The 16,272-nt window shown below is 37.4% G+C and overlaps 3 protein-coding genes across 4 annotated transcripts; all 3 read right to left on the reverse strand.

The window, feature by feature from the left end:
• Positions 1 to 2,970, reverse strand: LOC111803188 (ubiquitin-conjugating enzyme E2 28). The gene is made up of 5 exons (XM_023687479.2): positions 2,760 to 2,970; positions 2,559 to 2,631; positions 1,756 to 1,883; positions 1,529 to 1,633; positions 1 to 342 (listed from the first exon to the last, which is right to left on the reverse strand). The coding sequence occupies exons 2-5, from the start codon at positions 2,626 to 2,628 to the stop codon at positions 199 to 201; spliced, it is 447 nt and encodes a 148-aa protein (XP_023543247.1). The 5' UTR covers positions 2,629 to 2,631; positions 2,760 to 2,970; the 3' UTR covers positions 1 to 198.
• Positions 2,971 to 3,565: 595 nt separating this feature from the next.
• On the reverse strand, positions 3,566 to 7,492 carry LOC111803189 (putative inactive receptor kinase At5g58300). 2 transcript variants are annotated; one of them, XM_023687481.2, is made up of 3 exons: positions 7,162 to 7,492; positions 4,528 to 5,839; positions 3,566 to 4,427 (listed from the first exon to the last, which is right to left on the reverse strand). In XM_023687481.2, the coding sequence occupies exons 2-3, from the start codon at positions 5,768 to 5,770 to the stop codon at positions 3,778 to 3,780; spliced, it is 1,893 nt and encodes a 630-aa protein (XP_023543249.2). In that variant the 5' UTR covers positions 5,771 to 5,839; positions 7,162 to 7,492; the 3' UTR covers positions 3,566 to 3,777. The 2 variants fall into 2 exon arrangements, with proteins under 2 accessions (XP_023543249.2, XP_023543250.2); XM_023687482.2 differs by having other exon boundaries at positions 7,054 to 7,169.
• Positions 7,493 to 12,095: 4,603 nt separating this feature from the next.
• LOC111803190 (serine/arginine repetitive matrix-like protein) lies at positions 12,096 to 16,023 on the reverse strand. Its single transcript, XM_023687483.2, has 5 exons — positions 15,572 to 16,023; positions 15,150 to 15,255; positions 14,262 to 14,385; positions 12,942 to 13,862; positions 12,096 to 12,857 (listed from the first exon to the last, which is right to left on the reverse strand). The coding sequence occupies exons 1-5, from the start codon at positions 15,744 to 15,746 to the stop codon at positions 12,453 to 12,455; spliced, it is 1,731 nt and encodes a 576-aa protein (XP_023543251.2). The 5' UTR covers positions 15,747 to 16,023; the 3' UTR covers positions 12,096 to 12,452.
• Positions 16,024 to 16,272: the final 249 nt, after the last annotated feature.

Genomic DNA, 16,272 nt, shown 5'->3' on the forward strand with positions numbered 1-16,272 from the left:
TTTGACAAAGTGCTTGCATCTTTCATTCATAAATTCCAGTGGCAAAGAGAAGAAAACCACAAGACTTGTTTGTTTCTTTGGTTTTAAGTTACCTACACAACCCAAATAACTGGAGAAACCATGAAATACAGAAGGATGGCAGGTCGAAGATACCGCCACCAGCGTCATCCATCACCGACACCAAGCTACGATACCGTCTCAACCCATTGCGTACTTCTGAGTCCAGCTCCGTGCGCTCGCTTCATACTTGGCTCGGTCGGTCTTGTACATGTGTGCAATCTCCGGTACAAGAGGGTCGTCTGGGTTTGGATCGGTCAGCAATGAGCATATGGAGAGCAGGACCTGTTTCATGAACACCGTTATGAAGTCGATATGAATGCGAGTTCGGTGCTGAAATGGGGTTTTGTTGAATGATCAAATGGTTATAGTGAGGGTATAAAGCTCAACTATTTAACTTGTTCTTTATTAGAATTGTGGGTAGAATGAGGGCTTCTACGTGTAGCATTCCTTATAAGGGTGTGAAAATCTCTTCCTAGTAGACGCATTTTAAAACCTTGAGTAGAAGCAAAGAGGACAATATCTACTAGCTTTGGGCTGGGCTGTTACAAATGGTATTAGAGTCAAACACCGAGTGGTGTGCCAACGAGAACGTTGGGCCCCCCCAAGGGGATGGATTGTGAGATATCACATTGGTTGAGGAGGGGAACGAAACATTTCTTATAAGGGTGTGAAAGCCTCTCCCAAGTAGACTCATTTTAAATCCTTAAGAGGAAGCCCAGAAGACAATATCTAATAGCAGTCGGCTTGGGCTATTACAAATGGTATCAAAACCAAACACTAGGCAGTGTGCCAGCGAGGACGCTGGCCCTTGAAGGGTTGGATTGTGAGATCTCACATCGGTTAGAGAGGGGAACGAAACCTTCCTTGTAAAGGTGTGAAAATCTCTCCCTAGTAGACGCGTTCTAAAACCTTGAGGGGAAGCGCAGAAAGAAAAGCTCAAAGAGCACAATATCTGCTAACAATAGGCTTGAGCGGTTAACAACACAATTACTTCCTTAACGCTTATTGGGGTAGAAACACAAGTTTACAACGGTTCTCGACTGCCTCGAATTAGTAGGGTGTAGACCATAAGTACAATGCAATAGGTAGGACTCAGAGACCCAACATACCAACAAACAAAAAAAGACCTCCCAATTGCATGGAGAAACCATGGCTCAAAGAAATCTTCATATTGTTTATGTGATCAAACAACAGACACCCAAGAAAACGAAAAGAACAAATTGAAATACGCTGTCCATCCGATGACGATTTTAAGTCATACAACCCAGGTCGTAAATTTTAAGCCATACGAATAGGGAACTTCAGACGAGTAGGCATCGATGATACACATAACTTCACTAATGGCAGAAGCATATAGATCTCAAACACGACATTAAACAGCTATGTCTATGCAAACAACACAATCTCAATCCAGATTTAGAAACCAAACGAAAAGCCAAGGGTGATTTCAAGAAAACGCCAAACGAACCTTAGAAATCGTAAGCGCGGGGCTCCACTGTTCTTTAAGGATGTCGAGACAAATGCTTCCATTGCTATTGATATTTGGATGAAACACTTTGGTTCTAAAAGCAACCTGAACAACAAAACACAATCATTAAACCTCGCGATCCTATTTACTCGAAAACAAGACAAGAAACATATAATCATATTACACAGATCATTAAAAGCAACAAACAGAAGACAAACATCATTCACCTTTGGAGGCTTGAAAGGATAATCTGGAGGGAAATGAATATTGACTAGAAAAACACCTCCTGAATAAGGACTATCAGATGGTCCCATAATGGTTGCTTGCCAATGGAACATGTCTTCAGCTACAGGACCTATCCTCAAAAGCAAAGACAAACAAAAAAAGAACAAAAAAACAAAACATCCCAAGCTCAAAACTAGGAAAGAAAAAACACGTTCACATCAAGACAGGATCTAAACCAATTCATTCATTCATTCATTCATTCCTTCATTGAAATCAACTTAAAGATCCGACATCGTTTGGGGAGGAGAATGAAACACTCTTCATAAGGGTGTGAAAACCTCTCCCTAGCAAACGCTTTTTAAAAACCTTGAGGAGAAGTCCGAAAGGAAAAATCCAAAGAGGACAATATCTGCTAGCGGTGGGCTTGAGCCGTTACAAACGGTATCAGAGCCAAACACCGGATGATGTGCCAGCGAGGAGGTTGTTCCCCAAAGGGGATGGATTTGGTGGGGTCTCACATCGATTAGAGAAAAGAACGAGTATCAGCGAGGACGCTGGGCCTGAAAGGTGGATTGTGAGATCCCACATCGCTCGGAGAGGAGAAAGAAATACCTTTCATAAGGATGTGGAAACCTCCAAACCTCTCACTAGCATACACGTTCTAAAAACCTCGAGTGAAAGGGAAAGTCTAAAGAGAACCATATCTGATATCACCAGTTACATCAACACAACAAAAAGCAATAAAATCGGAAGAAAATAGTCAATATAGATCATCAAATAAAGAGATCAAGGCTTACAACCATACCAGCGCTGCAAGATGTGGGCGGATCCTTCTGTAAATCCTTCAGTTCCTTCAAGATACGCTTCGAAGCCATGATCTACACATCAAATCGATTAGAAAACGAGATGATTCAAAGAATCCATCAAGCTAAGAACAGAGCAAACAAAGGGATATGCGATTAACAAAAAAAAAACCAACAAAATCGGATGGAAATGAGAGAAATACCTTGAGAAAACAAAAGGGTTTGCGATCAACAAGGCGATGAAGATCGGGATCGGCGGGAAAGAGCTATGGAAAGGGAAATAAGCTCCGAATCAGATCGAGGGCGGCCCCCAGAAACCGCTGCTTGTTCGTCGGTCTCTTTACCCTCTGATTTTTTCTGGAATTTGACAAACTTTAGAGACCGAAGAACTTTGCCAATCGCTAAGCAATGAAAGAAGACTTTAAATATTTATAGCGATCCCAAATCCTCCATTTCTTTTATCACTATCTCTTTTTTTTTTTTTTTTTTTTTTTTTTTTTTTTTTTACTTCACATTCATGTTTAGGAATTTTTGTTCTAAGAAATTTTTAGTCCATCAATTTTGATTTCTTTAAGATGAATTCGTTATCCAGGAACTCGTAATGATTCATTGTTTCAAACCCTAAAACACTAAATTTATTAAAAATGCAACCTTTATTTGAAAAAACGAATAGTTTATTTTTCGTATCCACTAGTGTCCGGTCTAAGCTAAGCTAATGTCACGTCTTTAAGCTCGACCCATCTGACCAAATTTTGGACTAAGCTTTTAGATTAGACGTATTTCAAAATCTTATTGCATAACGTTCTAAATGGCAGAAAAAAGTTTCGAAAAATCTGTATATCATCTAAAGAGTCATAAAGTTAAATCCTCGTCGAAGACTTGTAATATAATATTCCGAAAAAATTATTTTTTGCAACTTTATGTAATAAAGTCAACGCCCTTGTGTAAAAAGTCAACCTGTTTGTGTTGTGTTGGGAAGTTTTAAGTCAACCCTTGTAACATGATGATGTTCGACAGGAAACCTAGGATTCAAATTTGATAATTAATGATTAAAACTTTGAAATGGTTATTACAAGAGACGATACAGACAACCAATCATAGCCCAAAACAATAAGACCCTCCAAATATAAAAAAAAATTGCATCACACACACAATAACTTACTGTTAGATGAAGGTTTCGGGTTCTCGAGAACAATGGATGCATTGTGAACGATTACAAGGTCAGGTCGGAGTATTCAAGTCATCGTCTCCGTCCCCGTCCCCGTCTCCGTCTTTGTTATCTTCTGATGATGGTCGAGTTCCCGAGTCAGATGGTCGGATTTCCTCGATCATCCTAACAACTTCCTCCATCGTTGGTCTCATATCTGGCACTCGTGACACACACGCCATTGCGATTTGGAGCATTTGAACCAGCTCTTCTTCAATGTTTTGATACTTCATTAGTTCTACATCAAATACCTCAGATGTCCATTCTTCTCTAACCACAGATTGGACCCATCTAGGAAGGTCCATGACATCGTCGCGGCCAGGCGATTGGGATGGTGCTTTCCCAGTCAACATCTCGAGCAAAACGACTCCGAAACTGTAAATGTCTGACTTTTGAGTTGACTTTCGAGTCTCGATCACCTCTGGAGCACGATAACTTACGCTTCTAGAGGGAATGATTGGAGAGTTCATCAAAGGAGTCAAGCCAAAATCTGAAATACAACCATTCATGTCTTGTGTAAGAAGGATGTTAGAGGACTTTATGTTGCCATGGATCAATTTTCCCCCACTTGATGAATGGATATGTGCAAGGCCTTTGGCACACCCAAGTGAAACCTTCACTCGAGTTTCCCAGTCCGGTGGCCCTCTTCCACCGTCTCGGCTTCCTGCGTAACGAGACATGAGCTGAATTAGTTTCGGTTCATCTGGAAGAAGCAAAAGATCCATAAAAGCAAGAGATAGGATGAGAGATTCAATAGAGCATACCATGGAGTAATGAGGAAAAGCTTCCAGCAATGGCGTGATCGTAAACTAAAAGCTTCTCGTCTTTCGAATAGTAATAGGCACGGAGAGGCACGACGTTCGGATGCTGGCCGATTCTCCCAACAATCTCCATTTGTTGATCAAAATCCTTCTTCCCAGCTACCACTTCCTTCAACCTCTTTACTACCACTGTAATTCCATCCTCCAAGATCGCCTTGTAAGTAGTCCCGTAACTCCCTTTACCGAGTACTTCGGCGGAGGCCCTTAACAAATCCTCGAGATCAAAGTTATACGAACAGCCTTCAAAGAACACGAGCCTATTTTTCTCGGGCTCTTGTACCCCGCTTCCGAAATCCTCCTTTGGTTGCTCACTCCTTTTGCCCTTTCCTTTCGCAGCAACGGTACTAACTTCGCCATCTTTTTTCTTTATACGACAGACGACAATCAATATCGTGACGAGGAAGAGCAATGCAGAACCACCCAAGGCAATGGCAACGATGGCTCCAATGTTTATTCTCTTTTCGTTCTTCGGCCGGGTCGAAGAAGTGGGAGATGGAGAAGGTAAGGGAGCACCAAGTGAGCAATTTTTCAGAGGTGAGCCACATAGCAGTGAGTTCCCTTCAAAGGAAGAAGGAGGAAATGATTGCAGTGAAGCGGGAATACGACCGCTAAGATGGTTGTAGCTCACGTTCAATAGTTTAAGCTTTAGGTGACCGATATCAGGAACGGATCCGGTCAGGGAGTTGTTTTGAACATTGAGGCTAGTGAGCTGCGTGAGATTTTGTATCGATGTCGGAATGTTTCCCGTGAGAGAGTTGAACGACAGATCGAGGAAGGTAAGGCTAGGAGACAGGGAAGAAGATATTTGACCAGAAAAGTTATTGTGTTGAAGATATATAAACTTTAGGGAAGGAAGGGATAGCACATCCGATGGAACGTTCCCATTAAGATTGTTAGATCGAAGACTCAAGGTTCTAAGAGCGCCTAACTTTCCAACTGTATTGGCGGGTATCGGACCATACAGTCCAACAGCAGGCAGCCTGAGAGCAAGCACATTAGAGAGGTTGGAAGTGCACGTGATGCCAACCCAAGCCGTGCAGACCGGGGTAGAGGGATCCCAGTTGATTTTTCGACCGTGGGGAACGGTCGAAATAAACTCGAGAAGAGCTTGCTTGTCTGAGTTTAGATCAGCCTCAATGAAGGAAAGTAAGAATAAAAATGGTGCAAAAAGGGAATGTAGCCTCATGGAGGATTTCTAATGGAGGCCTATTGTGGTAGCAAGAAATCTGGGGGTAACCTCAACAAGTTCTATTCCCTGCAGAGTAATAACCATTATCAGGAACTATTGCTATCAATTTCAAACACGAAAACGATCGGAATCAGCGGAATCATCTCGATGCAAAGAAAAACAAGCAACGTTCTATCACAAGCATGGTTATATATAACAAATATGTGATCAAAACAATAACAGTCCAAGCCCACGACTAGCAGATGTTATCCTCTTTGAGCTTTCTCTTTCAGGCTTCCCCTTGAGGTTTTTAAAACGTATTTGCTAGGGAGAGGTTTCCACACCCTTATAAAGAATGTTTCGTTTTCCTCCCCAACCGATGTGGGATCTTACAATCCACCCCCTTCGGGACTCAATCTCCTTGGTGACACATCGCCCAATGTCTAGCTCTAGTACCATTTGTAATGGCCCAAGCCCACCGTTAGCAGATATTGTCCTCTTTGGGCTTTCCTTTTCGGGCTTTCCCTCAAGGTTTTTAAAACGTGTCTACTAAGGAGAGGTTTCCACACCCTTACAAAGAATGTCCTCTCCAACCGATGTGGGATCTTACACATCGTCCTAAAATCAAAACAACAATCCAGAAAGTTCAAACTAAATATGTGAAATGGGAACGAAGACAAGAAAACGAAAACAATAACTCTAAGACATAGCTAAATGGAGAAGAAGACAAACGACTCTAGATTTCTACTTACCCAGAGCCACTACCCTCATCATCATTTATACACATACGCAGAATTAGACACTTATAACTTCAACATAAAACATAAACTCCATCTTATGGACCTACGTGTTCGAAAACATGGAAATGATGACGTTATGATGACGGTAGCAACTCTACTTACCCAAAGTCGCTACCCTCATCATCATCTATACTCACATAGAATTAGACACTTACAACTTCAACTCAAAACACTGCCATGAACTCGAAAACATGAAAATGATTCGTTATGATCACAGTAGCAACAGTAGCAACTCAAGATAAGTAGAAATCTAGGGTCGTTACATTACCCTTTTTCCGAAACAACATGAAATTCAGGCATGGAAGAACCAAAAAACCCAAACAATCCATTAATCTTTCACTCATTTTCAGTCACCAGAGAAAGCATTACCTCAAACACTCCAAAACCCATTTCATAGATCTGAAAACCCAATTAGAAAACCACATAAACAAGCCAATCTACATTAGAAAACACAAAATCCAACAAGCAGACAAGGGGAAGAGAGATAGAGAGAAAGGAAACCTAGAAGATGATGAACAGCATTGAACAAGAGCATTGTAGAGCAGCCAAATTGAGTGGAAATAAGAACAAAGAAATAGATAAAGAGAGATATAGCGAGAGAAGCCGGACCTTTAACGGCATTGCTTGAAGAAGAAGACGCGATCGTAAGAAAGTAAATTAAAGTCAGACACCTACTGCGTGAGCCATGGTGGTTGGGGTTTGGTTCCATTGTTAATACCTTTCCTTCTCTTTCTTCTTTAAATTCCCTCTTTTAATTTTTCTTTCTTTTCTTTTTCCCCTTCTTTTTGAGGTCTTCAGATTCTCTTCTACCCAACCGTTGCGCTCAAGCTTCACCGTGAAGCCACCACCGCCGCTGCCGCCGCCTCTTCTGTTTCGCCACCGCATTTCCCTCACCTCAGACGCCGCCCTGAATCGGTGTTCTTTTCTTCGTATTGTAATCTCTCAGCCAATTTTTTTAGCATACCCCAAAACTCCAAAAGGCAAAAGAAATTAATTTCTTTTTTATTTTCTTTTGGGTTTTTTTTTATTTTTTATTTTTTATTTTATATGAATTAATTTGGAGTGGGGAAGGGAATTTTTAGGTATATTTTTAATGGGAGAAGAGAACGAAACATTCTTTATAACTATATAGAAACCTCTCTTTGGAAGAGGCGTTTTGTGAGGTTAGTGGCTATACGTAACGGGCCAAAGCAGTCAATTACTAAACAGTGTGAGGTACTGATCGGAGTAGGGCTAGACCCTCTCCATAGAAGAAGGATTTTAAAACCATGAGGTTGACAGCGATATGTAACGGGTCAAAGTGGACAATATCTACTGACAATGAGGTTGACAATGATATGTAAAGGGTCAAAGCGAACAATATCTACTAGCGGTGAAATTCAACTCAATATCAACTGTTTAATGGTATCAGAGTCTAACTTCGGTTGTGGCTTCGGCTGTTTAATGGTATCAAGCCTGACTTTGGCCGGTGTGCCAACGAGGACGCTGGTCCCAAAGGGGTGGATTGTAAGGTTCCACATTGTATGAAGAGGGGAAAAAAACATTTCTTATAAGGGTATGGAAACCTCTTTTAAGGTTGACAATGATACATAACACATAAATTACCAATTTGAACATAGCTTAGTGAATAAGACACTAATTATCATTTCAAATATAGATAGTTTAATTTTCACTCTTGAACTAAAAAAAACCGACAACTATGATGCTAGGTCGGTAAGAAAGAGAATGACAACAAACTAATAATAAAAAGAATGGAAAAAGATTACATAACGTCTCATAATTCAAAATTATTTCCGAACATCTTTGAAAGCTTTCCCTCTATTAGTAGGAATGACCACAAAATTGATTATTATTTTATTTTTATTTTACTCAAATTTAGTTTATAAACATTTTAATTTTTATTATTCTCATTATTTTCTTTATAAACGTTATTAAAATTCAAATATATATATATTTTTACCCAATAGAAATCATTATCTTAAAAATATATATATATATATATATATATATTAAAATAAAAAAATAAATATACAAATATCAACCTTTTTAATTCACATTTCAATTGGGTAAGAATTGAATATTCATAATAATAATAGAAAGGTGGTGGTTGAAAGCCATTTTCAAAATCTATGGCTTTGTAGTATTTATTTGTTTTATTTTATTATATATATATATATATATATATATATATATATATATATATATATATATATATATATATATATATATATATATATATATATATATTTTTTTTTTTTTCTTTTTTAATTCAACCGACAAATATTTCCAAGCTTTTGGTGAGTTGTTCTCATAAAAATACAAATAATAATAATAATAATAATAATAATAAATTATTGTACTTTATTATCTTTATTTTATTTTATTTTAAACTTTTATTGTATTTACGCTCAAGTTCATTTTCTACGTGTAAAATAAAATAATTTAAAAAAGACTATAATTCTTTTTTTATTTTTATTACAAATTTAAAATTAAAACGTCGCTTTATTATCGATCAAGAGATTTAAGCTTTAAAACTCTCAACGCTCATATGTTATTGAAATTAAAAAAAAAACGAGTTTCTATATTTAATAAATATTAAATCGGGTCATTTAAAGTTATTTTTTTTATTGATATTTATTAAATAATAAAAAAAACAAATAAAAATTTAAAATAATAAACAATAAACCAAGATTACTTTTAAGATTTAAAATTAGATATTTGAAAGATACGAATAATATTTTAAAACAAAAAAAAAAAAAAGAATATTCTTTTATCTTAATAAAATAGAAAATGAATATATTTTATAATAAAATTGACCATAATTCTTTTTTTTTAATAAAATAATTTTATAGAAGTGTTCGTGGGTTGAGTGGGCTCGAGTTTAAACATTTTTTAAACCCAGCTCCACGATTTTGATTGTAAATTGAACGGGTTCAGGTCATCGAAATTTTTTAACGCTTCAACGTGAATAAATAAATAAAATATTTAATTTCTATTTGGGATCCGAAAAAATAAATAAAATAAAAAAATTAATTTAGAAGTACAATAATGTTGTAGCGAGGGTAGTGCTACGCATAGCATTTTTAATTATAATATTCAATGCATAATAATTAAATAAGGAATACCAACCAAATGTATGTTTTTTATTAATAATTATTTTCCATAAATTATATTACCGTTTGAAATTATTTATATATTTTTTTTTTAAGGTAAGACTTTATTTTAATAAATATATAATAAAAGTGGAGGAAACAAAATTAGATTCTTAAAATAATTAAATTCACAACAATTATTGTTTAATAGGGCATTGGATGCCCAATGTTGTTGGTGGGGGACCAAAATTATTGGTTGGGATTAATTAAATTTAATATATTAATGATAATTTAATTTTTTTACTAATTATTTAATTAAAATAAATTCAGAAAATAAAATAAAAATGATAATTAAAAAATAGGAAATATATTCCATTTTCAAAGCTCACCAACCAATGCTAATTTATTTAAAAAGTTTTAAAAGACAAAAAAATAATAAATAAATAAATAATAATTAATAATGTTTAGTGACAAAAATGGTGATATTTGTTTGTACATTTGTTTTATTTATTGTCTTAAACAAGGTGGAAGTGGTTGACCTAACATATTTTCTTATTAATTTTTTACTTAATTTAAATTTAATTTTAATTTTAATTAAATGAATCTTCACTTATACAGCTGACCGATTTACTATTGAGTTACTGAGGAACAACGGATTTAAGAAAAGGTTACGATAGCAAGGCTTTCCCCGGACAAGGGGGCGGCGGTCAACCATCCGCTCTCGAGATTCATATGGAACAATCGATCTCTGCGTCCTGCCAGTTCGCTAAGTAGACTCACTCTACCGAGTGGCAACAAATACTGGAACTCTTCCTGCAAAAACAAAACAAGGGACCTACTTCTCATCCTAGGAGTTACAATAATCATAATAATTGCTCTATTTCATCTTATTGGTGGTTCGAAGTCAGTAGTAGAATATATTCTTTTGCAGTTCTAGCTCGACTGATCTGACTTGGGTTTGATATGTAGTCATTTTTTATACCTTTTGAGGTGTTTAAGGTTAGTATGGCTACTCAGATCAACCAAGTAAAGTAGCTTTACTATGGCTTGGTTGTGGATGAACTGTATACAATATGAATGATGTGTGCCTTATGGCCCTTACACATGTCGTGGTTTATGATTGTTTGATGTGTAGTATGTTATGTTTATACTATGATATAAGTTATACCATGAGACAGTTATATCATGTTATGAATCTTGGTGTGAAATCAATGTTACATGATGCATGAAACCTCTGTATGTTATGTTACACACATTATGCTCATAATCACTTCAAGTTTATGTGATTATGTATGTTATTCATGAAAATTATGTTTACGAAAAGAACAGAGGTATGACTTATATCATTCCTATATGCCACAATTTTAAGGTATGAGGATCTCATGCATTTTGTATGTCACGTGCATCAAGATACTTTTCATTATGATTAGTAATAGGTGCATACACTACAATATTATGTACACCATGATATTATGTGCGCTCCTTTCTCTCCACGAATTTCTGGCAACATGAGTGTACACTAGCCTAAAGCTAGGTCCAAAGGTACAACGAGTCCGTCTGGGGGTCTCATGTGCGCATGTGTGAGTCGTGTGTAGAGAAGTATTGTACATCTAATTCGCTTTAGACCGAAAATTAGAGACCAAAGTCATGTTATTTTATAAAATGAAAGGTCTCATCATGATTGTATATGATTGCATTTTCTGATACTAGTCACTTTTCGAATAAACAATAAACATACAAAAGCGATGACTTTGGGTTGGGCCTTTCTCTTTATGACTTGTTTGTTTCAAGGGATTTAAAGATGAATATGGGCTTTGAACATCCAAGCTTTATGGTTTGTAACGTCATATATTTACCATTCGACATTCAGATTCAACACTTGATGGCTCTGACATTCTCTTGCTTCTTTTACGACATGGTCAGGTCACGTTTCCTACTTCTTGCTTCTTAAGAATGAAGGCTATCTCTACAGACCAACAGGAGTTCTTCTAGAAAACTATCTCTACATACAAACATAAATCCTTCCGACATATTTTGTTGATTTTGTTCATATTTAGTTGTAATTTAATGTTATTTTAAAAAAAAAAACATGTATCATTAGTTAATTTCTTATCTGTTTAAATAAACATAAAGCCTAAAATTTAAAGCATATTGTTTGTAATAGAGTCGTTAATAAACAAAAATTAAATCAAAATTAAAATTGTTAATTTTTTTTAATAATTTAATTCAATCAAAATCAACTCATTAACAACAATTAATTATCTAAAATTAAATCGTGTAATAAAATTACTTTAGAAAACCAAACAAAAATAATTCTAATAGTTACATACTAACATCATTACAAACACAAGGCTCAAATTGTTACATACTAAAAAAAATATAAGGACTAAATCGTTACGTACTAAATTGTTAATTTAACGAAATTACAGGACGGGACGTGTTTTTAAACCAAAAAAAAAAAAAAAAAAAAAATACCCCTATATAAAAGTTGAAACACAAATTTTCTGAAGACAGAATGACATGCCACTTTATCCCAAAACAAATTGTTTGGGATACACAAAAAATACTTCAGATAGCAGATAACAGAGCCTCCTAAGAGGATAAACTAATTTATCTTCAGAAATCACATACAATCTCCATATTTTTATCTTCTCTCCTTTGAGGTTTCACTGCACAATTGGGCAGATTCCATCATTTTCATATTTCAGACCCAAAATGATGCCAAAAATAATAATGATGATGATAATTAAATAGAAAAGAAAATAAAGAAAAATACAGTACAAACCCCATCAATCATCATCTTAGATGTTATAAGAGGCCAAAAGGCTCAGGCAGAGCTTCAAATCCATTATCCAAAATGGAAGCCAAATCCGTTTTATCATCGGCACTGTGCAGCCAATTCGTGTTTTTCAAGTCCTCTTTCAGCAATATTGCATCATAACGGGAGCTTTCGTAGATGTCCATATGATTCAAGCTTGCACAAAATCTTCCATTTTCTCCTCCTCCTTCGGTTCCCATTGTTGCAGAGTGTCTATGAAAATGGTTTCCTCTCTCCATGTTGTTAATGCTCATTTGGAAGTCGGTATCGATAGCGTCGGGGTTACTCAAAGCAATGGACTGAGTTTTGGGACTGGCTGCTGCTGCTCGGATGCTGTGTGGAAATAGAGTACTGCCTGAACCTGAGCGCACATTCCCAGGGCTATTTCTTATATCCTGCACCATACAAGCAGATTGGATTGTTGAAATTCATTACAAAAGATAACACATAACCAACTGCACAAAAAAGATGAAGCATACCATATTTCTGATGGCCACATCAAGTGATTTCTTTGAAATAGACCTCCCAAATCCGTTGCTTTCTGCTGTAGTTGTAGAAGGCTTCACAGGTCTCCTTCCGCCCAAATCAGAAGAACTTGAAAGTCTCCTAGTTTCAGGACTGTCACCAAGGTGTCCATTGGTATTCACCCGGCCCCTTCCAGGAGCGTCAGTTAGTCTTCCCCTTGAGACCGTTGGTGATGATGCTCTTCTAGGCATGGTAACAGTCGATGTAGTCTCCGGACTCCCTCTAACTGATGTAGGAGTTGGGCGGGATCTACCAGCAGAAATTGGCCTGTCGGGCAATGTTGTTCTGAGATTTGGAGGAGTATCAAGAGGAAAATCAGGGAGGACAATTGGCTGAGGTGCAGCCCGGACCCGAGGACTAGGGGAACTTGGTCGAGATGTAGATGTTGAACTGCGTCCATTCGTTGATAGAACACGTGATGTAGAAGATGGAGTGCTGACAACAGAAGAGAGTGAAGGAGCGGAATTTCGTCGAGTAGGAGTAGATGGACGGGAATTCGACCGAGCTGCAGGAGAACTCAAATTTGCAGGAATTTGAGGCCTAGAACTAGGAGTGGATGGCCTTGAACTTTGTAGTTGCCTTGGTTTGTCAATGGAGGAGCTGGTGGGGGATGGACGGGCTCTTGAAGGGGTCGAGGACCTCGATGGTGTCGAGCGTGAAGATGGAGTAGAAGGTCTTGCAGTCGATGCACTGCGTGTACTTGGGGAGGCAGGCCTTATGTAAGAGGAAACTGAAGCTGAGCTTGTGTTAAGAATTGATGAAGACCTATTGGAGGAATAGCTACTATACTGGGGAGTGGAGACAGAGGACCGAGACACAGAACTGCTCCTAGCTGGCCTTGAAGGATTGTTACTCTCTGATTGTGAAACTGAAAGCTGAAACAGATATGGGGAAAGCAATTACTAACACCCTAGATCATTCAACTAAAGAGGGATCAAGAATCACCTCATTTGAGAAATGCTTTTGTATAGTAACATTAACAAGTACTTTTGAGTTACACAAAGTCATGAACGAAGAAGCACACAACATAGAAGGAAGAAAACCGTAACGGCCCAAGCCCACCGCTAGCAGATATTGTCCTCTTTGGACTTTCCCTTTTGGGCTTCCCCTCAAGGTTTTTAAAATGTGTCTGCTAGAGAGAGGTTTCCACACCCTTATAAAGGATTTTCGTTCTCCTCCCCAACCGATGTGAGATCTCACAATAACTGAAGTGAAGATACTGGATCATATGCAACTCAGGAAGATGGCAGGTAGTAAAGAAGGCAGAATCATACCCTTGAAGCTTTTGTTGTCGAAGATGACCTGACTAAGCTGCTGTTTCTTGGCGCTGCTACAGTGGATTGAACTTCACTTTCAGAGGATGAAGGGAAAAGAGGAGTACCAGGTGGTGTGAGAAGCCTGTAGCACAAAGGTTAACCAGAGAAGAATCATGCTTCGGAACACATTGTGCATCACACTCAGACAGGTAAAGCTCGAGCTTAGAAGTTTCAAACATCAATCAAGATCTACCCCTTTTTTTCCCTAGAAAAGAAGAGGTTCACGCTTATTAGAAACACTCAGCCAATCAGAAATATCACCAAATCGCCCGCCCTTTAGGAATGCCCTCAGTGTCGAGGAACATGTACTGGGTGTATGTGCGACTCGTTCAGACCATAGACCAGGACAAAAGAAAGTATGAATGATAAATACCAGTGAATAGGATAGAATAAACAGAAGAACTACCTGTTAAAAGTAAGATCAGGATAGCTGGAATCTACTTCACATAACCCCTCATCAACCATCAGTATTCATATTTTTGACAAGTCATTGACATGTACTTGCAACTTTCTAATTACAATATATGTTCTACTTCTGTGTCATTATCACTCTTAAAGAGATACTTTAAAGTTTAAGGATTACACAAAAGGGCCCCCCGCTCATGATCACATAAATAGATCAAGTAAATACCTAGCATTTCTAGACTCTGACATTTTTTTCAACTTCTTCACCATCTCCATAATTGATAATCCTACAAAATACTTTGGTTATAGATGAAATCTTAGATAGTTTCGAGACTACTACATTGATAATTGATGAAAGAGAGCGTCAAAAGCAGTAAATTCCAGAGCAAGAAAAAAACATAGAAATCATTGAAGCCGTTACTAATTTGCCAAATAAGTTACCAGTCATAATCGTGTTTTCCTCCCTCAGTCGATGACAGCAGATCGTCGATCCCACTCTTAGCCAATTTCACCGATCCAACTGAAAGCCTCCCCAATTTCACCGGCGCTGACATCAAAATCAGATCAAACAACTTAATAACCACAGTCGCGCCGAGTAACAAACAAGCAGAACAACACTAATCAAGAACGATCCAAGCCGAACAGCAAAAGGATCCCAAATTCACAACAACACACAGTTTAACCCGTCCATTGAGTCAAAAACCATAAGATTCAGAACTACAACAGCCTCCAAATTAAGTCACTACAGACTTCAAAAACCTCATTCAACGGCCAAACGCAACAACAACAAAAATTAAAAAAAACTCACATCCAGCAACATTACATCAATCCACACAAATCCGTTAATCAGAAAGGATCCTTACCATCAGTAGAGCCATCAGAAGCAGCAACAGAGAGACTCCGTCGATTCTTAGAGAAGAGATCCAGATTCTCATCGGAATCTCTAGAGATTCCAGTGAAGCTATGACCACGACGGTGCTGCGACAACAGAGGAGCATTCCGTCCACCAGAAAGAGACTCCCTCCAGTTCCGGTTCATGACGGCGACGATTCGAAGCTCCGATCAGAAAAACGACATATAGGTATCCGTAGAGAGAGAAATCGAAGGAGATGCTAATGGAAATGAAGGTAGAGAAGATGAGTAAATGCAAATGGAGGAAATCAGTCGCAGAACTTTCTATATGTCACAAGGAAAGAGAGAGAGAGAGAGAGAGAGAGAGAGAGAGAGAGACGGAGGAGTCAGAGTCAGAGAGACGGAGTCAGCGTTCAGATCCATATTTGGTTTTGGTAACGGCGGTTTTGGCCGAGGCTTGATCTGAATAGTACAATGGAGTGAAGTTTTTTTTTTTTTTTTTTTTTCTATTTATTTATTTATAATTTATATATAATTATTTTTTATTTCTTTATATAAAATTTATATTTACAACTGGTTCAGATCTAAGATGTGTATTCGTGACGTGCATAAAATACACTTATTTTACTTCTTCCCATTTATTTATTTATTATTTTTAAAATTAATCATTTTTTAATTACAATTTTGCTTTTATTTAATCGAGAAACTTATG

The sequence above is a fragment of the Cucurbita pepo genome, chromosome 10 (assembly GCF_057944985.1).
Source record: "Cucurbita pepo subsp. pepo isolate OVF chromosome 10, ASM5794498v1, whole genome shotgun sequence".
Lineage (NCBI taxonomy): Eukaryota > Viridiplantae > Streptophyta > Magnoliopsida > Cucurbitales > Cucurbitaceae > Cucurbita > Cucurbita pepo.

What these genes read in the sequence shown, in the direction of transcription:
- LOC111803188 (XM_023687479.2), bottom strand. Translation starts at nt 2,628, where the DNA reads ATGGCTTCGAAGCGTATCTTGAAGGAACTGAAGGATTTACAGAAGGAT. An exon ending in ATCCTTTCAAGCCTCCAAAG is followed by an intron (nt 1,634 to 1,755) that starts GTGAATGATGTT and finishes TTTGTTGTTCAG; the next exon opens with GTTGCTTTTAGAACCAAAGT. An exon ending in CCGCGCTTACGATTTCTAAG is followed by an intron (nt 343 to 1,528) that starts GTTCGTTTGGCG and finishes TTCATGAAACAG; the next exon opens with GTCCTGCTCTCCATATGCTC.
- LOC111803190 (XM_023687483.2), bottom strand. Translation starts at nt 15,746, where the DNA reads ATGAACCGGAACTGGAGGGAGTCTCTTTCTGGTGGACGGAATGCTCCT. An exon ending in CGACAACAAAAGCTTCAAGG is followed by an intron (nt 13,863 to 14,261) that starts GTATGATTCTGC and finishes TATCTGTTTCAG; the next exon opens with CTTTCAGTTTCACAATCAGA. An exon ending in ATGTGGCCATCAGAAATATG is followed by an intron (nt 12,858 to 12,941) that starts GTATGCTTCATC and finishes TGTATGGTGCAG; the next exon opens with GATATAAGAAATAGCCCTGG.
- LOC111803189 (XM_023687481.2), bottom strand. Translation starts at nt 5,770, where the DNA reads ATGAGGCTACATTCCCTTTTTGCACCATTTTTATTCTTACTTTCCTTC. An exon ending in CTTTTCCTCATTACTCCATG is followed by an intron (nt 4,428 to 4,527) that starts GTATGCTCTATT and finishes CTCGTTACGCAG; the next exon opens with GAAGCCGAGACGGTGGAAGA.